At 36.8% G+C, this 21,410-nt stretch overlaps 2 protein-coding genes across 8 annotated transcripts in view; one reads left to right on the top strand and one right to left on the bottom strand.

The window, feature by feature from the left end:
- LOC109061535 (protein EFR3 homolog A-like) overlaps positions 1-6,744 on the bottom strand; it is a 32,315-nt gene extending 25,571 nt beyond the window's left edge. For all 3 annotated transcript variants that reach the window (XM_042778397.1, XM_042778369.1, XM_042778376.1), the window contains exons 1-2: positions 6,605-6,744; positions 6,261-6,358 (exon numbers count right to left, since the gene is read on the bottom strand). In XM_042778397.1, the coding sequence (XP_042634331.1) occupies positions 6,261-6,270 (10 nt within the window). In that variant the 5' untranslated portion in view covers positions 6,271-6,358; positions 6,605-6,744. The remainder of the gene's footprint in view (positions 1-6,260; positions 6,359-6,604) is intronic.
- LOC109108520 (adenylate cyclase type 8) overlaps positions 6,653-21,410 on the top strand; it is a 54,364-nt gene continuing 39,606 nt past the window's right edge. For 2 of the 5 annotated variants that reach the window (XM_042778352.1, XM_042778347.1), the window contains exon 1: positions 17,253-20,382. In XM_042778352.1, the coding sequence (XP_042634286.1) occupies positions 19,519-20,382 (864 nt within the window). In that variant the 5' untranslated portion in view covers positions 17,253-19,518. Of the gene's footprint in view, positions 6,785-12,413; positions 12,493-12,644; positions 12,705-13,460; positions 14,162-14,614; positions 14,674-17,251; positions 20,383-21,410 lie in introns of those variants that run through there. The other 3 variants (XM_042778360.1, XM_042778345.1, XM_042778355.1) reach the window with 3 other exon arrangements.

Genomic DNA, 21,410 nt, shown 5'->3' with positions numbered 1-21,410 from the left:
ACCAATATAGCTTTTCAGCAGTTGAAGCCAATATTTAAAGATCAGGATGATCAATATAAGACTAAAGCTGACACATGGCATGGCTGTGCATGAATGTTCAAAATGCTTGTCCTGGTGAAATATTAATGTAAACATGGTCAGTTGTATGTTAGTCATATTTCATCCAAAAAATACATTTAGTCATAATTTAATAATGTCATTCCAAACATTTTATGTTTCATAGTAGAAAGAAAGTTCACATTTATAATGACACGAGGATAAGTAAATAAATGATCGATTTTTGGGAGGGTGAACTATCCCTGTAAGTAAATGTAAATAATAAAATAAAATAATAAAATAAAAAATCTGATATGTGATTTTAATAATAACATAAATAATGTAAAGGGGAAAAACACTGCTATTTTTTGATAACTTAATAATAGGGATGCACCAAAATTTTAACAACCTGAAAACAGCTTGGAAATAGTTTGGATTCTGCTGCCTGAGTTCTTCCAGCTGGTTACCACCAGATAAGCTCCAAATACAGTGATGAATTGAAATCATTGACCAAAACAGTGACATTTAAATGGTGCTTCTTAGCATTTGGACTGCATCAGTGTCTATGTCATGCACACAATGTTGATACACTGCAACATGTACACACGTCAGCAGCATTTACATACTTCACCATGAGCTAAAATCATGCTAAATCATACAGGTGGATGCTACACTGGTGGTGGGTGAGGAGAGACCCCTAGTATATGACTGTAAAGCGCTTTGGATGTACAGCAGCAATACACAATAAAGCTCTATATAAATCCCTCATTCATTCATTCATTCATTCAAATAGCAATATGCAAAATTGTGTTCTGGTGAAATATCTAGAGGCTTCTCGTTGCCAAATAACTTTACTACAACTGGCTTAATTCATTAACGGTCATCAAACCGAATAAAGAGTAACCCAAATTTAATTACTGAAACTTTATCATCCGCAAGAACCAGATTGCAGAAAGGAATTAGACTTCCCTATTTGCCTGAGGCTAAGGATTACAGATTATAATGTTTTTTGCACAGACTTATCGTTTCACTTCGTAAGACCTCAATATATCAGGTGCCACGGATATTAATTTTGTGTTGCCTGATAGGCTTTTTTTTTTTTGACTCTCACAGTGACGGTAGCCCTTGACTTGCATTTTATGAATCACCAAGGACCATGGTTTCAGCTATTTATTTACTTATTGGCTATAAATTTGTTATTTTTTAAGTACAGTTTACATAATGGGAAAAGGAGCTTTTTAATTAATGTCATTGTTTTAATTCTAATAACCAACTAGGCAATTACTGAGGTTAACTAGTTTTTACATTTTTTTTTTTTTTTTTTTTTTTTTGTAAAAATATTGTAAAAATATTTTAATTTGCATGCTGACAGTGTGTTGTTAGGGAGCTTCAAATTATATTTACACTTAATTTAATTTAAATAAATTTACATTAAATTCATCTACTTTGTATTATCGTCACTACAATCACACACATTCAGACTGACATCCTTGGCACAAGAGGGAACTACCAGTTCTATTAATCAGCCAAAGCAGCCAAATATTGGCCGTGCCGATATACTGGTCAACTCCTAATTCTAATCAAAGCTTTTGCACCTAATATTTTGCCATTGAAGATATTTTCAATGTTAAGGCTGTATATTTTAATGTTTTTATATATTACACATGCTGTAAAATTACCTGAAGTCAAGCAATCAAGGACAAAAGGACAAAAAAATAAAATAAACAAGCACAAGCACACACGGGTCAGACCTACCAGCATCAGTGTTCTCTGAGTCCATGTTTGTGTCTGCTCACTGGACCTGGGAGACAATCGCTGTCTTTCTGTCTCTCTATCTCTCTATCTTTCTCTCTCTAGGTTCTGTACAGTGCAGAAAGTCTAACCATATTCTATCGCACACGCACACACACACACACACACACACACACACACACACACACACACACACACACACACACACACACACACACACACACACACAGACACATGCACACACACGCTTCTGCATGAGGACAGAGGGGTGAGCAGTATTTAGTTCTGATGATGCTGGTGTTCTGGCACACTGAAAATTTCACTGCAGTGTCAACACGAGCATCTGACAGAATAATGCCACCATGCACGTGCACACTCTTGACCAACACAAAACACACGCCGTCGCTTTCCCTTGATGTTTTCCCTCACACTGAATCTTCACTAGCACGTTGTCCACTGCGCATATGAATGAGGCACTGCCGAAAGGAAAGCAAAAACAGATGACAGATCAAACACACACACACACACAGATCAAACTCTCTCACACACTTAAAACAGAAGATCAAACTTTGCTTTCCAAACGTGCACATTATCATCTCAAAGCCATGAGAGAGGGAGAAAAATCCTTGAGAGAGAGATAAACAGATTGATCCTTCAGAGACAGAGAGAGGAAAGATCCTTGAGAAAGCGAGAGAGAGGATGGGCGGTCATTGTCTCCTGCACACGGACATTTCAACAGCTTTTCCACTGTCAATCAATTATCTTTTTTTCACCAATATTTGAAACAGATCAAATTTAAATGACAACATCAAATCTGATATACGATTGAGTACACATTGCTAATACACTGAACTAAATTATAAATGCAACACTTTTGTTTTTGCCCCCATTTTTCATGAGCTGAACTCAAATATCTAAGACTTTTTCAATATACATAAAAGGCCTATTTCTCTCAAATATTGTTCACAAATCTGTCTAAATCTGTGTTAGTGAGCACTTCTCCTTTGCCGAGATAATCCATCAACCTCACAGGTGTGGCATATCAAGATGCTGATTACTGCATCTATTAGATTAGACATTTTGTGTACATAGAAAACGTCTTAGATCTTTGAGTACAGCTCATGAAAAATGGGGGCAAAAACAAAAGTGTTGCGTTTATAATTTTGTTCAGTGTATTTGACATAGCAATTTTTACTGCAATATGAGAATGATTTAACATCTCATGCTGCTTAGATATCCTATAGCTGAAAGAACAAAAAGGCATAAAATCACATTGAAACAGCAATTCTCATTTTCAGCAAGGTGTGCAAACTACAAACTAGCAAGCAATGACTTCTGTCTCCAAAGTCAGTATTAGCCAGTGCTTTGCTGCCAATAGAATCTGTTAAGGGTGTGCCATCTCAAGTCCTTTTTAAGAGATTAAAACCATTTTTTTTTATTAATAAGAAATAAGATTTAATTTAATATTAAAATAATAATGGTTGTTGCTCTTAATAAATAAAATAAAATTAATAAAAATAATGTCCTTTGTTTTAGCAGATAACTGTAATGCACTCCATATTGCAAAAACTTGATTATTTGGACATGTGTATGATTTGTACAATCTGGCAATGACTTCTCCATAGTTAAGTTCTGCCAACACTTTGCTGCCAACAGAAACTGTTAAAGCTGCAAACCCAAGTCCTCTGTAGAAGATAAAAACTAAAGAAGAAAAAAAACTTATTATAAATTCAATAATTATACTTAATTTAACATTAATAATAAGTCTAGTTGCTAATAAATATTAATAATAATAATAATAATCAAAAATTGGCCTTTATTTTATCTGAGAACTGTGTAGTTGACATTAGTTTTTTTTGTTTGTTTGTTTGTTTGTTTGTTTGTTTTATTAATGTGCTTCAGATTCCAAAAACTTGATTATTTGGACCTGAGTAAGATGTATTAAATTTGGCAATAATCCAAACTGAGGTTTTGCCAAAGCTTTGTTGCCAACAGAAACTGGTAAAGGTGTGCAAACTTAAATAATAATAATAATTATTGTCCTATATTTGAGAGGACAGCTATGTTGACAAAAGTTTTTTTTTTTATTAATGTGCTCCAGGATCAAAAACTTGATTGTTTGTGCTTGAACAAGATTCATAAAATAACTATGTATGCTATAAGAGAATCACTCTATGAACTTACTCAAGTACTTGCTGCTCAAGTAAGGTTAGTTAATGCATACTTAAACCTACATGTGAGTTATCAGGGCAATCAACAAACCAAGAACCAGTTATTTATCTTATGTAACAATATAACTGACCTCTATGTCAGATTTTGCAATGTTTTGTAAACCTCTTTAAGACATTTTAGAGTCAAGCACATGCAATATAATGTAATAGTTAAAGTTCTACTAAACAATGTTTGATCGCTAGTTGCAGTTAGTGACATCTTAAGTAAATGTAAATACACATGAAAAAAAGAGAGTCATATTTGTGTCAAGGAAATAGGACTGTAGTGTGAATGTAGCCACAGAACATTTACAGAATCACCTTTTCTCTCCATTTTTCTCTCTCATCCAAGTTCAAGGATAAAGGGCTCGTCTCACAGGGTCCTGACTGCCCAGAAATAGACTGTGTGTGTGTCAAAGCAGAGAGGTTATCATACTCCCTCTGAGGGGTGGGGGACTGGTGTTTGTACTTCAGTGGAGAGGTCACCCTACTTCCTGTGTGTGTGTGTGTGTGTGTGTGTGTGTGTGTGTGTGTGTGTGTGTGTGTGTGTGTGTGTGTGTGTGTGTGTGTGTGTGTGTGTGTGTGTGTGTGTGTGTTGTACTTCTCTTTTGAGTGCAGAGCGTCAGCAGCAATGACCCTCAGGGGTGTCTGGTCTACTGCGTCAAACTACACATTACGCAATCTGACAAAATAATGCAACACTAAACTAGATCACAAATGGCAAACTAAATGCCACACAAAACTATATTACATGTGAAACTAAGCAATGTCACAAACTTCAAACATAGCAATAATGTAAACAACACCAAAACACCAGGAAAATAATATTTAAATTTAACAATGCCAAAAAACATGTTAAACTAAACGACCAAACCCATTGTAAAGTAAACAATACCAAACCAGATTTGAAAACTAATAAAACAATATATATATATATATATATATATATATATAAATATATATATATAGTATGTGTGTGCACACAAGTTTGTATGTATGTATATAGATAGGCCTTTTCATAAAAATTTGTAAAAATTTTTACTTGAAATAAAAGAAAAATTGAATTATATATATACAGTGACCGAGAGAGCTCAACAGACTGCAAATGAATAAAACACCTGCAAATTAAGAAAACATCATCAATTTGACAACACACAAGCTGCAAATACAGAAACGTGCTGCAAATTCTCACAACACAAACAAAGTCACGCACTTCCCTTAAACATTTCCGATGTGTTCTGTGCATATTTGCAGCGTGTTCCTTTTTTTGTTTGTTTGTTTTGTATTTGCAGCATGTTTCTGTTTGCTTGTTTTGTATTTGCAGCGTGTTTCTTTGTTTGTGTTGTAAGTCTTTACAGTGGGTTTCTGTATTTGTAGCGTGTTTGTTTGTGTTGTGAGTCTTTGCAGCACGAGTGTTGTCAAAATTATGAAGATGTTTTCTTAATTTTTAGGTGTTTTTTTTCATTTGCAGCACGTTGAGCTCTCTCGGCCACCATATATATATACGCACACACACACACACACATACACACTAATTTCAGCTATTTGACTAGGAAACTTTTTTTAATATAATTTTTATTTAATTTTGTTTAACTTGATTGCTAAAATAACTGAAAAATAAATAAAAACTGAAATAAAAACAGAAAATATGACAAAAACTAATTTAAAATATAAATAAAAACTACAACAGAATGTCAGTAATTCTAAAATAACACTGAAGAATGAAGCACAACAGTGTCTCTTGGCCGCAGAAGACTTTCATAAGCTCTTCAGGAACATCCAAATACATTACATAAGTTGTCAATCTTGGACCCTGCTGAGTAGGATTTTATGATGACACGAAATCACATGCCAGTGCCACCTGCTGTCAAGGTCTGTGGCACCAGTGCCAACACCTCAACAGAGTCTGACCTGACTCTTTGCCCTCCGTGGGATCACGGGTAAAACAGATTGCATTGTCAATGACCATAGGAACTCTGGGAATACCATGATACTACCGGATGATTAGCGTATTCATGTACCTAGTTATTTAGGGTACTTAAAGGAATAACAAAACAATGTAATACCACAGTACTTTATGTGCTTTTCTGTTAATGCTGAAGCAGCAGGGAAGAGCTGAGATCAGCAGAACCCCAGTCGGCTAATGACACTGACTCATTCTCACATACACACTGCAGCACAATATTTGCACCATAAACCGTCTTAGGTTAATGACAGAGGGTTGAGGCTGTGACCGGCTCGGGTTCGGGTTCGGGTTCTTACCGGTAGGCATTCCTCCACTCGGTTCCGTCCGCGTCCGATGCACTGCGTTTGGATCAGATCAGCTTGAAAGGGGGTCTGACATATGGATCGGAACACGTCTGGATCACACACACACACAAATACAAATACACACACACACACACACACACACACACAAATACAAATACACACACACACACACACACACACACACACACACACAAATACGGATTAAGCGAATCCGATCACAACCCTTCACCGAGTTTAAACCGACGGCTATAAAAACACATGCTCAAAAATGGCGCTACGATGTCTTGTGTTGTTAAGAATTAATAAAGTAAAGTAAGAGAGTTGTGTGTGAATACCTGTAGATGCAGATTAAGCGCAACACATCCGTGTTTCCTGCTTCACATTCCGCGTGACGTCGGGACTCGCCAGCACGGAAGTGATAGTCGAGCTGCACTGAGAAGAGAGCGGAGGGGAGCGCGCGCACTTGAAACAACAAAAACACAACACATGCTGCGGGGATTCACAGAGCGAAACAGGTGGGTAGACGAAAGAAGTTGATTACTTTGTTATATCGTATTATAATAACAAGTCCTTGGAAGTTTGTGTGAATATTATCTCCTCTTCTATCCAGCTTCTAAAATTAATAAGCAGGGCAATCTCAGTTGCTTTTTATTTAGGTTAATGAACTGTGTGTGTGTGTGTGTATGAGACGTGCACGGTTGTAGGCTGCTGGATAAAAAGTCATTAAAAATCTATTACAGCTCTCACAGTTTTGCATGGCATGTGGTGAGATTATTTTTACCATTAATTTCTTCTTAAAGGAGTAGTTCAACCAAAAAAAAAAAAAAAAAAGAAAAAAAATTATATTGTTTACTCTTTAATGAATGTGACTATGGCACTCTACAAGAGACTGTTGCTTTGTTTTCCCATGCCAGTACAATGAACTGGACAGAGTAAACAGCAAAAAACTATTAAAAGGCATCATAGAAGCATCATAATGTAGTTCCAAGGCTTTTAGGTGCCATGGGCCCCCAGTTATGATAATCCTCATGCAAGGGACTCCCATCCTAAAATTTAAATTGCTGCTATATTCATGTAGAAAACCCCAATTTACACCGTGGAAAACTAATATAATAAATATTTGTAAAATATCACTTTTTATGTTACATTATTATTTTCTACTCACTATAGTACTGTACTGGACTATTTATTTGTTTATTTTAATTACATTTTTAAACTGATTTTTAAATAATTTATTGATTTTATTTATTATTTTTTACATTTTTCCCTAAAACTTGCCATCTTTTCAATTAAGCATTTCATCCAGTTCATACAACTGCTCTTAATTATTTGTTCATGAATTTAACTGATTCGCTTCTCAATTTCAATTTCAGTACTTAATTATTTGGTCCCCGTCACTTTTTAATGTTCCACTGGAGGGAAAGATTATCACTGAATAACTTTTACATTTTGGTATTGTATAATTTCAGAAAACTTGGAATATAGTCATAAGAACCACTTTTATGAGGCTTTTGTAACCTTTTTCAAATAATAAAAGTTTCAATCCCCATTCATTGTAACCGAATGGAAAAGAAAATAGATAAGATATTACAAACTACCTAAAGATATTACTAATGAATTGAAGGGGTTTATTCTAACTGGCTTTTGATGTCTTTGTTGTTACAAAAATCTGCCACTTCATTACAACACATTATGAGCAGAATCTGGTCATTTACAGTAGTCATAATGTATTATAATACAAAGCCCAGTAATGTCTGCCTGTGTCAGACCTCCTGTGTATAACTGGATTATATTAGGATAAGCTGAAACCATCCAGTCAAACAGTGTGTGGGATAGAGAGAGAGAGAGAATACACAGTATTAAGATAAAACCTTTCCTTTACTGGAATTATGTGTGATTAAGCTCCATTTTATCCAAGCATCTGTTAAAACACTGAAAACACACACACTCAGTCACTCACTTTCTCATGCGTACTTACAATTATCTATAACTATGTGTTTACATTGTATTATGTTTAATATGAATGTTTAACACAGTGTGCTAAGGGTTTGGTAAACTGGTTTTAAATAGCTCTGGCGCCTACAGATGCAAACATTTGCATAATAATTACTGAAATGGTGGCCAAATAATCCTATTTCACCAATAATCTCCATCGAATTTTAGTATTGTGATTTTTTTTTTTCCTGTGGAGTGTGGACACACACACACACACACACACACACACACACACACACACACACACACACACACACAGTTTTCTGCCTCATTGATATTGGTGGTAATGAAGCATGAACGTTTGGGCAGTTTGATTGATTGAGTAATGGTTTTAGCTGTGTTTGTTTGTGTCCACAAATGGCAGCTGGTATTGCCAGTCATTCAGTAAAGTGCCGTAGTTATTTGAATATTGCATGCACACGTGTATTGCAGTGATTGCACCTAAAATATGCACTTTTCTTTTTGCAAATATACATTTGAACCTACAATCTTTGTTTAAAATTAAATTAATGGATATAGTATATTATTTTTCAACTCTGTACAGATTCAGACAAAACCACATGCACTCTTGCACATTACTGTCTTAATCAGTCTGAAGACATTTCATTTAATACACTTGAATTTGTGTGAAACTCAAACCTGATTATGTACATTTATGTAGACAAGTTTTAATGTCAGGATTTATAAAATTTACATCAGGACTTCCAGTGTGGAAATGAATATTAAAAGAGTTGTACATGTACTTTTTATTATATTATTATTTGATTTGGCAACTTGCATGTTATGTCTTGCATATATGTGGAAAACAAAAGTAGATATTATGAAGAATGTTGAGAATATTCTGAAGATGACAGTGGCAAGGCAAGAATATTGTTTCCATTTCCAGTTTATAACAAACAAATTTTGGTCTGTTCTGTTATATGGCTTCAGAAAACTTGGAAAATATTGCACAAGTCCTTCTTGCACAGAATACTTGTATAGTACTTTCTTTGTTTTTATTTGTCGGTTTTGGTGCTTGCCAGCCAGTTACAGCCAGCATAAAAATCTTCTTTTTGTTGTCTATAGAAGAAATGTCTTGAGGAAATGTTTTGTCTTGAAATTGTCTTGAGGATGAAAAAATCCTTTAAGGATTTCCAGTTTTCCACCTAGAAGCTTCACACCGAGCTTCAGATCAATATTGACCCATAGAACAACTGTTTGTGTGAGAGAGAAATAGACAGTTTGATTTTTTTTCTCCAGAGGGAGTTTGACATTTTTCTCCAACTAGCATTTGGGTGCAATGTCTATTCAGTGTAGTTGGTCAGAATCAATGTATGGATAGACTGCATTATAAACACACACACATGATATTTGCAATTGAGAGAGACTTCTAAATGTTCTCTCAAACCCCTGACAAGGAAAAAAAAACTCTAAATGAGACTCTAAATGATGATTCAAAGACAAAGACTCTAAATGATGATTCAAAATGACAATGATTTTATTTTAAAAATAAAGCTGGATGGCTGGGCATCTTGTAAAATGTCTGAGAAGCACCCATTATTATGACTGAGAGTCACTGAAAGTCATTGAAATGTTGCTGGCTAAAACTTTAAAATGATTGGCTATATAAGTAAAATTAAAAGTCAGCTGTGTGCAACGTGTACTTATTGTCATGCTCATATTAAACTGCATTACCATTGCTTTCATATTTAAAATAGGATACTACACTCGCCTGTTTAGGTGTATTTCCTTAGCAGATGCTTTCTCGAGAGGCTTAATAGAAAGTATCTATATATATATAGAGGCAGCTGCTAGGATAGGTAGCAAAAAATCAAGTCAACTGCTAAATTTAGAACGCCTCAGAACTAGGAATAATATCAAGATCATAATGCAGGACAGACAGAACCTGTCAGGAAACACTAATCATTAAGGATGAGTCAATGGGTCTTGTAAACTCAGTAGAAATGTGACTGTAGTGCAGATTCGTGGGAGAGGATGAGCTCATTCGAGGTAAAGCTCTAGGGTGATGAGTAGGCACTGGCCAGATCTTTTCTGAGATGAGGGAAGATAGCAAGGTAAAATCTATAACTGAGTTTCATTTTATTGGATTGGAATGTGTAAAGATGCAGGGTCTGTTTGAAAGCAAAAAGGAACAGTGAATTGGACTCAGAGCTCGACTTGCCATTCTGAAATTTCAATTGGTCAGCTGATTCCTACAGACATTATTTTCCAACATCCTTGTAACGCTTGTAAGTATTTTTTATTAATGTAGGGTATATACAGTGTGCATGCACTCTTAGTACAGCAGTAAAAGTTAATTCTGACATTTTGTCCTTATATTTGCCACGATTATTCTAAAAGTTGTCATGCTTTGAAAGTCAGCATGAAATCAAAATGAACAGTAGGTGAATATTTACTATGTTCTTGGTCTTTTTTGGTGGAATTCTTTGGTGCAGGCTGCACACAGAATGTTTGCCTTCGTAATCTATAATTTAAATGTCAAAACTTTTTAGTGTCCAGTCTGGAAAAAATCATGTCCTACCTTACATTTTTTTTTAAAACTCACTGAATATCATTTTTATCCCTCATTGCTGAAGTAAATGGATTACAAATGAGGTTTCATGTTGACTTGAAGTATATGTAGTTTTAAATATCAAATATCTAAAATAAAAGAACTCAGTCAATTCATAATTCTAGCATAATTTTTAATATTTACTTAATATTTAATTAGATTTTCGCACATGTTTTGCCAGGTGCACACTGTATGATTTCGGCCATTATTTGAGTGTCTGAGAAAAATTTTGTGAATCCTAAGCGATTACTTTGATTCAAAATCTGTAGTCTTTGTTTGCTAGTTTGACATGTTTACCGACAGTGTATTAATGACCATTGTGTTCAGAACTGACCAGAACTGTCAGATCAAGAACCATTAATGTGATAGATCACCAAAAATTATAATTCTTTCATCATTTGCTTAACTGCAAGTTGTTCCAAATCTGTATGAATTTCTTTCTTCTATTGAATGTTGGTAACTGAACAGTTGCTGGAAGCCTTTGACTTTTTTTTCACAAGATAGATGCTATGGAAGTTAATGGCTACCGTGAGTGTTTTTGTTTGATGATTTGTTTAGTGTGTATTCTGTGTTAAAATTGAATCAATGACATCTTTTTTCCCCATATTTTCTTGTTAATACAAGCCATGATCAAAATTAATGCTAGAGATTGTTTTTGTTTGCTAGTCACCATTTCAATTCTACATTGTCACAAACATGTTGGTACAGTCTGACAAGCAGCAAGGACTAATATAAATCGTACAGTGTGTACGCACTTTATAAGATTTAAACAACACTGACAACATTAGTTTAATATTAGTTTGTCTGGGGAAGTGGGAAGTTTTATATGCAGTATATTAACAATACATGACTGAAACTCCTTTATAAAAGTTTCTCGAGATATTAGGCCTACAAAATTGATGAAACATTTCTTACGTTTTAAAATGAACCTGGAGTTTTGTTTCGTAATGAGGTTTCAATCCGTGAATACAAAATCACAGTCCCACTGAATTGTACGCTTCTGTAAAGATAACTCTTCTATTTTGGTTGGTTAAAAACTGTCTGCAATTAACTTGAAGTGATTAAAAAAGGAATTAGCATCTGCCTGTGTTCTGCAGTGTGAAAAGTGAGGGATTTAACATTCAATCTGTGTAAAATGTCTCAAAGCTCTGAGAATGAGATATGGTTTTCCTAAAGCATTATTAATGTGCTTGTGGAACTGTCAGTCATATTTCATGCCAATGGAATACATTTTGAATATTATTTAGAAGGAAACTGTGTAGGTTTTGTGAAATCAGCATTTTGAATAAAATTTGCTGAAATGCTTGAACTTGAATGCTCATTTTACTTTTTCACATTAAAGAAACAATTCAAAAATTAAATTGTGTGTTATTAAGTTTCCGTAAAGTCTCAAAGTGGGGCATTACATGTGAGGGAAAGTGTGTACATGTATGTGTATAGGAAAGTGACACACTTGACCCTATATTTGTCCATCCTTTTGTTTAAAACTGCAGTGTGTAATTTCACCAATCCAAATTGCAAAAAAGATCTTTCCCAAAATAGGTTTCCCAAACTCTCCTCGTTACTATTTTATTTCTCTTTATTTTATCTGAATGCAGTAGTTGATCTGTTTGGAACAGAAATGGTGACCCTGGACATGGACACTGAAGGATGGACACATTTCCTAATATCCCAATGGTAACACTTCTTTTTCAGATCCATTTGCTATTATTACATAACTTTTATTATATTAGTGTCAAATTACCTGTAACTGCTGTATTACAAAAGTACTCTAAAACAATGTATAAATAGCTATTTGGCTTTTGAAAACATTTTTCTCACACTCAAAGCCTAGAAACCATCATTCAGAAGACAAAGTCATTGCAGAAGTAGAGCTGCATACAAAGCATGTGAGTTTACATAATATTAAACAGTTTTTTCGTATAAAGTAAACATATACATTTAAGTATAAAACATTAAAAAAATAATACTATATTGTGTGTGTATATAATATATCAATACAATACTGGTAAAAAAAAGTTTTATTTATTTTGAAAGAGAGAGAAAGAAGTAAGTGCTTTTATTCAGCGAGAATGCATTAAATTGATCAAAAGTAGCAGTTAAAACAATTATATTGTCAACAAAAAAAATAAAATGTTTCAAATAGTAAATGCTGTTTTTTAACTTTCTATTCATCAAAGAGTCTTAAAAATGATCTGTTTTAAGAATAAAATTTACATAAGAATATCTTATTATATTCTATTTCATTTTCACTTCTATCTTTCAAGTAATTCTGTTTAGGATTATGTTTTGTCTTTCTACAACAGGGGTTTAAACCGGACAGATTTGATATTGAAGGTTTTCATTATTTATAGTTGTGTTAAGTGTACTCTCTCATGCTATGAAGCACTGGCACTGTCTCTTTCTCTACACAAAGAATGTTGCATGCCCCTGAAAGGGAAATTCAAAATAAAAGTGAAAAAGGCTAAATGAAAGAGAGATGTGCATGGAAGTGAAGCTATAACAAGAGAAAGAGAAACTTAATTATAAAGCAGACGAGAGAGACAGAAACGGGCAGATATGTGTATTTAATTATAGTCTGTGATTTGTTGTTTGCTGTGATATTCTGCTTGCTTCTTCCTACTTCTTTTCGTCTCTCATGGCAGCATGTGTGAACAGCGCTGGACTCTGGGGCTGAATTTTATGGATCACTTCCACAGTTCTGGAACCTAAAACATCAACAGCAGAATGGGCTGACAGGTGGCTGAATCCAACAAACATACAGTCATGACACACAAACAAACACATGCAAGCCTGCACAAGACAGCATGTAAGCAGAAATGTGGGTGGAATTATGGGAACTTAAGTTTTAACTACTTGGTTTCTTTCTCTTTTTCTCTTAGTTTCTCATTTATTTTGTGACCTTTAACCTTGTTAGAAATCAAAGGAACAAATTACTCACATTCAAATGTTGTTTTACTTTCAAGATTGTATGACTTGTCAATGAAAATCTGACAAATGTTTGAACTTTTTTTTTTTTTCAACAATGAAGGCTAAAACGAAAAATATATAAAGAAAAATTAACAATTAGTGTGTGATAGTAACACCTGAACTTTTTTGATGTTGTAGGAACAAAACAGCTTTTAAATCATGCACAGTTTTTTGTAAAAGCGCAGAAAGTCAAATATAAAGTGTGTACAGTATAAAAAACATATAATTTGTGTGTGTGTGTGTGTGTGAGAGAGAGAGAGAGAGAGAGAGAGAGAGATTTGGACGGCTGCTCTCTACTGCCTCCTGCTGTCATGTGTTGTTTGGGGTAGAGACATGAAGGTCTTCACTTAACAAGTTCATAAAGGTTTTTGAAAAGGTAAGCTCCTTTGTTTGGTTTTGTGTGTATGTGTGTAACCAGAGAGACACAATGACATTAAGGAAAGTGAATTAAACTATGACCAGGCTTTTAATTTTAAACACCCTGACCATGAAAAACACAAATTAAGCACCTTACACAGACACCTGGTCTTACCAGGCAGAAATTCTATAATTACGCAAATGTGTCTGCTGAATATAGAATGTCCTTCATGCCTATCTGAGCCCAAACACTCAGAGCCACAGTATGTGTGTCTCTATGTCTGTGTCTCTGTGTGTGTTTGGTAATGCTTTTCCTGCAGAAGTGCTAATGTATTTTCTCTGTCTTTTTTCAATGGCTATTTTAGTGAAGGTTTCCTCTTCACTGTGTTTCATTTGAGAGTGTGTGAGGTGTGTCTGGATGTGTGTGTGTTGTATGGATTCTTTCAGCCTCCCTTTTTCCTGATCTTCTCAGTCACTTATTCACCAGACTGCCTGATGGAGGAGGAGAGAGCGGCAGACAAAGAGAAAGAGGTGTGTGTCATATCAGTGATGTGTTTCTTAGCACTGAGCCATGATCTCTGCCAATAATTGCTGTAATCAAGATGCTTTAACACGCACAGGTGTGTGAGGTGAATTTGAGAAAAATGAGTGGATTGTTCCACTCTGTAGTTCCCTATAATGTGAATCAATAAACATGAATTCATGCATTAGCAAGGGCCTTTAAAACATAGGGACACTGATGACTCAATTACCTGCGACAAATTTAAAAGGCTGCACATCAAAATTATGCTGATATTTTATCAGATGTTATATATCAAAATTAATTTATAAAACTGCGTTTTAGTAGACTTTGTGCTTAATTCACTTGCATTCATACATACTGTATGCAGAAGCACGTAGACTGGAAATGCGAGCACGTGTTTAAAGTTTTGTCTTTAGTATCCAAATTCAAGTTTGGTGATTTCTGACCTGGACATTTGATAGAATAGAGCTTCTACTGTAAACATAACAGATTAACCTCTGCATAAACTTAAAAGCTGCAGGGTTTTATGAAATTTCACATGCTCGAAGCCTAGTTTGACGGCAACTTAAAGGGATAGTTCACCAAAAATTAAAATTTGGTCATCTTTTACTCACCTCCAAACCTGTATGACTTTAATTTTTTTTCTATGAGAAATGTCTGTGTACACAAAATCAGTGATTTTGACTTGCGTGTTTTGCATAAGATCATGAAAGAATAACATGAGGGTGAGTAAAAGTTCTTGTTTTTGAGTGAACATTGTAGTTGTTTACTACTGAGCCTTGTGAAATATATGATATCCAGACGTATTGGAAAAATGATTTATGAAATTAATTTTGTTTTTATTCTAAAAATGAATGTTGTCCTCATTTAGATAGTTATGGGTAAATGTCTATGTGTAGAGGTAAGATGATAATAAAATGGATATTAAAACAGTAATATTGTTTAATATGGTTACAATTTTAAAATAAAGTGTTTTCTGTTTTATTAATAGATTTGTTTAGTATTTAATGCTTTTATTTGATCAGAAATTCAGTAATGTTATTACAATTTAAAATAACGTGTTTCTATTTAAATATATTTTAAATGTAATTAATTTCTGTAATGGCAAAGCTGAGTTCTCATCAGCCATTACTCTGTTCAGTGTCACATGATACTTTAGAAATCATTCTAATATGCAAATATGCATTTACGATAAAACCCATGATGATTACCTGTTCTCAACTGATTCACATTTAACTAAACTGAGAGAGATTGATAGAAAGAGATCTGATTCTAGTGCCTCAATGGGATCATCTGAAATGTCACACTTTAATTGGAAAACAAACACACATGAACTGCCAAAATGTACAAATAGGCATTCACACACAGACTTTGGTCTGTAACAGCACAGCAGCAGCATTCACAGATGTTACCATGCATAAGTTTTATTTGATTCCTCTGCAAACATGTGATGCTTTAATATAATGCTTGGACAAACACTCAAATATCGTTCTGTCTTCATTCATGTCTTCACCAGTTCCTCCAATCAAATCATTAGCAGTATAATCAGCCCGCTTACATAACTCATCCTGACAGTAACCCCACTCCTCCACAACACACAAATCATATTCAAATGCATAGCGACGCTGTCATATGTAGCAAGACTTGTATGTCACTCCTCATGTTTTGTTCATGACTCATGTATTGTATTTACAATAGTGACTGAGTCCTTAACAATAAATCTTTTCATCAGTCCTCTTATGACAAACATAGACCATGACTTTAGCTCTGCATGTGAGTACAGTATATGTGGAAACTCTAGTGTGACACAATACAGTTCAAATGTTTGGGGGCAGTAAGTGTTTTTTTTAATATTATTATTAAGAGAAATCATTACTTTAATTCAACAAGGTTGCATAAAACTGATCAAAAGTAATAGTAAGGACTTTTCCATTATTACAAAATATTTCAACTTTAAAAAAGAAAGTATTACAGTTTCCACAAAAATATGAATCATCTAAACCATTTTCAACACTGATAATCATAAGAAATGTTATGTATATCAGCATATTAGAATGATTTCTGAAGTATCATGTGACACTTTCAACTGGAGTAATGGCTGCTGAAAATTTAGCTTTGCATCATAGGAATAAATTGCTTAAAATTGGAAAGAGATATTTTAATATTTCACAATATTACTCTTTTTACTGTTGATCGAATAAATGCAGCCTTTGGTTGAGCATAAGATGCAGCCTTAAAAAAATCTTGCCATTCCTAAATGTTTTAACGGTAGTGTACAGTATGTGCTCGTCTGTGTGACCAAGTAATTGGTCTAAATAAAGAGAAATCAGACACTGGTTTGATGGTGCTTGATGTTGGAGAGCATTAATGGAATGACAAATTCTGTCAACATTTACTCACCCTCATGTCATTCCAAACCTAATGACTTTGTTTTGTCTGTGGAACATAGAGCATATTCAAACTTGGCATATGAAGACGCCAATTTGACACCAGTAATGCCAAACACCACTGGTCTCTTAAAACTGATCACAGCAAGCCATATTTGAATTTACGTAAGTATGTATTAATTTCTATTCTTCAAACAAAAGCTATCATTAGGCTTCAGAAAACTTGGAATATGGCACATGAGCAGTTTGCACTAGTTTCATCATATACTTTTGTGGTGCTTTTGTCCTCCTTGACAAAGCACAATTGATCATTGCCTACCACAGCATGCTTTCATTGTAGAGTAAAGCATCAACATTCTGGTAAACGTCTTCGTTTGTGTTCAACATGCAGAAGAAAAGTTTTGAACAACATGAGGGTGAGTAAATTTTTATTTTTGGATGAACTGTTCCATAATGAGTCATGGTTTTATCTAAGACCTCATTGTGGACCACATTCAGTGCAACACCAGAACTGTTAGACCACTAGGACCCCCAGTTATTATTTAGTCATCTATGCATTTTGCCAAATCACCCTTGTCACTTAAAGTTAGATAATGGCTCTGCCTTTAGGGGTTATAGGAGCTGGAGGAGGGTTTGCAGGACCATGATCCAACTCTGATTGTAGGTAGCGTGCACTTAATTCACTGATTGTGTGTTTCTGTGAACTGAATGAATGTAACAGCTGGTAGATGCGGATGCCCAGAGCAGCCGGTGAGCGCGCGCGGCTCTGCTTCCAAGAGTTTCCTGTGGCGGCCGGTTTATCATCATTTTTTCCCCCAGAGCAAGCAGAGAAAGTGAAGAAACGAGCAAAGCATTGAGAAACTTGGGGTCGTATGGTACAAGCCCACAGCCATTTAAAAAAGAGCCGGCAGCGCGAGCGTGGGACGTGATGAGTCACTCGCGAGGGTCTGTCGGCCCGCTTTGATCAGCCCCGGTTGGGGTCTCGAGCTGTAAAATATGTGAAAAAGACGAATAACCGGTGAGTCACGGTAACGGCGCTCGAGCTAAGTATGTTAAGTTGCTCAAAATATCCTGAAAAATTCGATAAAAATGATAAAAACGAATTGCAATATAACTTTAATAATATTAGATTTTTTGTAGGTTTTTGCTTACCGCTATTTTTACCAGACAAGTTGCACATTCTTATTGAAAACGACGGCAGTTAGACGGATATTATAGGCTAGTATACTCTTGGAAAAGAGAATGGGGACAATTAGGAACAAAAATGAAAAACATCAGAATGTAAATAAACAATGATTACTGCAACTTACGAAAAGTAGGCCTATAGATTAAAAAAAAGTGAAACCAGAACATTTTGATTCCAATAATCAGGGGCCCCAAAACTGAAGGCAGAGCAGAAAAGACCATTTTTGTTTTGGAAGCAGAAGGAAGCATCTTGTTAAGCGATACTGAGATCTTATTGAGCTAATATTGAGATCAATGAGCGATATTAAATTTTAGTAGCCTATTGATTTTTGGCTTTGGTTAAATTTACCTATTTTCTGTGTTTGAAAGCAGACATAAATTATGTTCTTAAATGCTTTGTGTTCCTCCACTGTCCCGACTGCGCGCGCTCCTCTGCGGTGCGAAACAAAAGCTGCTCGCGGGGAGGCAAAAGAGGCAAGGAGCTCGTGACGTCGGGAAGACTCAGTCACACACACACACACACTCCGCCTCCTCTCTCTCTTTCGCTCAGTGTAAATACCATCTCCGCCAGATGTGTGCGGACGCACTGGATGCTTCTGTACAACATCACAGAAGCCTTCAGTATCTTTACTGACTGATACAAACGTTTCTGTTGTTTATGCTTGTATTATGTGATATTATTCTTGGATTACAGCACTCCATTATCCTTCGCGGTGTTCTCAACACCCCTCCAACCCTAAACCTCACCTCTGGATTTAACACAGATTCCTGGAGACAGTTCCTGAGCGGAAAACATATCACAGAAGACCCACATATTGTAAAAGTCTTGACTCTGCCGCGCGAGGGGCGGAATGGCGTTGTTGAAAGGACTCCTTAAGATTCTTGTTTGCGCACCCTGGTTGCGATAAAGAGAAAAGAGCCACAACCAAGACCTTCTGCAGCAGCACAGAGGATAATACATGCAGACAACGGGGAGCATTTTCTTCTTCAGACCGCGTTAAGATGTGCTGTTTTTCAGCATGCGAGCGGGCGCATGCCATGCTGTAGGGCTGCGCAGCCGAATGGCACGAGCCAGCGCGACCGAATCGCTCTGACGTTCGCGGAGGACAAGACGTATGATGATGAGCGGCAGCTGCCGTGGGACCAGTCTGCTTGTCCCGATGCGTTTTCCACTCTCCGTTCGGTTCGCCTTCACTCTTCCTCGCACACACCTGCTCGTCTTCGCTGTGTCTGTTCTGGGAACGCGCGTAGGGAAATAGAACCGCGTCAGGCGTGGGAACAATGGAGTTGTCTGAGGTTCGCTGTTCCAGCGCCAGCGAAGAGCTGTACACCATCAACAAAACCCCCAGCAACAACGGGAACCGACCGAAGCGCCTGCTGTGGCAGAATGCCGTGCGACACATCACCGAGCAGCGATTCATTCACGAGCACAGCCCGAAACCCATCTCACCGGACGAGCCTCACTCGCAGGACTCGCGCAAACAATCCGCCGGCAGGACGTCGGTGAGCGACCGGCACAACAACGGCGGCACTAAAGTCTTCCCCGAGCGCTCGAGCAGCGACCTGGGTTTCCTGCAGATCGACTGCGCGCCCAGCAACTCCGACTTCTTCCTGAGCTGGGGCTACACGTACCGCGGTGTCATCTTCCCCACGCTGCGCTACGCCTTCAAGTCCAGGGACCTCGAGCGCCTGTACCAGCGCTACTTCCTGGGCCAGCGACGGAAGTCGGTGGTGGTCATGAATATTCTGGACGTGGTGACCAAGCTGACCCTGCTCGTGCTGCACCTGACCCTGGCGTCCACTCCGATGGACCCGATCAAAGGAATGCTGCTCGGCTTCTTCACGGGCATCGAGGTGGTCATCTGCGCTCTGGTGGTGGTGCGCAAGGACACGAGCTCGCACGGATACCTGCAGTACAGCGGCGCGGTGACCTGGGTCGCCATGGCCACGCAGATCCTCGCGACGGGACTGGGCTACGGCTTGCTCGGGGATGGGATAGGGTACGTGCTCTTCACGCTCTTTGCCACCTACAGTATGCTGCCGCTGCCTCTCACCTGGGCCATCGTGGCGGGACTGCTGACCTCCGCGCTACACATCGCGCTCCAGCTGTTAGTGCCCCCTCGAGTGCAGATCTCCACGAATCAGGTGAGACCGACAAATGTGCAATATTACATCATGCCAAGTTTGGGTGCATTTGTGCGGGTGCAACACCGGATGTTTTCAGTGCTCGAGGCATTTAACCAAAGCGCAACGGTCGCTGTCCATCCAACGTGGTGCTGAAAGTCACATTTTAAGGTCGTTCGTAGCAGACTGCGCCGTGTTGTTCTGTCTGATATAGATGGTTTGTTTTTGCGATCCAAATTTTATAGAGGTCAGTAAAGGTCAAGAAGAGCTCGTGAATGCGGCAAAGCAGTCATATTAGAGCACTGCGGTCAGTTACACATTTCAATAACATCTGAGGAGAGCTTGAGCATTGGGAGCTTTTCCAATATATTTATAAAGACATATTGCAAAAAAATGATAAAAAAAAAAAAAATATATGAGATTTAAGGGGATTATTCGCCCAAAATGAAAATGCTGCCATCGTTGAACACAAAAAAATGTGCAACACAAAAGAAAATATTTAGAAAAATGTAGGTTTTATTTGTCCATATAAAAGTCAATGGGGTTTTAAAGATTTTGGACTCCAATGTTCTTCAAAATATCTTCTTTTGTGTCCGACAGAAGAAGAGTCATACAGGTTTTAAACGAAATTTTAAATTTTAGATCAACAGTCACTTATAAATTGCAACTGGATTGACGCGCTTACATGTCTGTATACAGTCCAACAAAGCCTCTTTTTGTCTCTGTCAGACGCTGAAAGATTCTAAATGACAAGATGACCTGAGGTCATGCTACTCAACGTGATCATATCACATTTAAATTGAGTCATAGTGGCACTAAAGTTATTTTGTGCCATTCACCTGCACACACAGTAAAAACACAAACAAGTGAATGTGCTGGACACAAAAACAAGCGCACAGACACACGCAACAGTGAAGAGGCAGGAAGCTGTGCGAGTTAATTATAGTGTGCAATGATTATTCACTGTGATCACAGAAAAGAGAAGCACACAGACAGAGTTGTTTGGTGTCCTTTCACACACAGATTCAGGCCAGATCCAGAGGTCTATA

The sequence above is a fragment of the Cyprinus carpio genome, chromosome A2 (assembly GCF_018340385.1).
Source record: "Cyprinus carpio isolate SPL01 chromosome A2, ASM1834038v1, whole genome shotgun sequence".
Lineage (NCBI taxonomy): Eukaryota > Metazoa > Chordata > Actinopteri > Cypriniformes > Cyprinidae > Cyprinus > Cyprinus carpio.
Note: the sequence above shows the minus strand (reverse complement) of the source record. Positions and strands in the feature narration are given on the sequence as shown.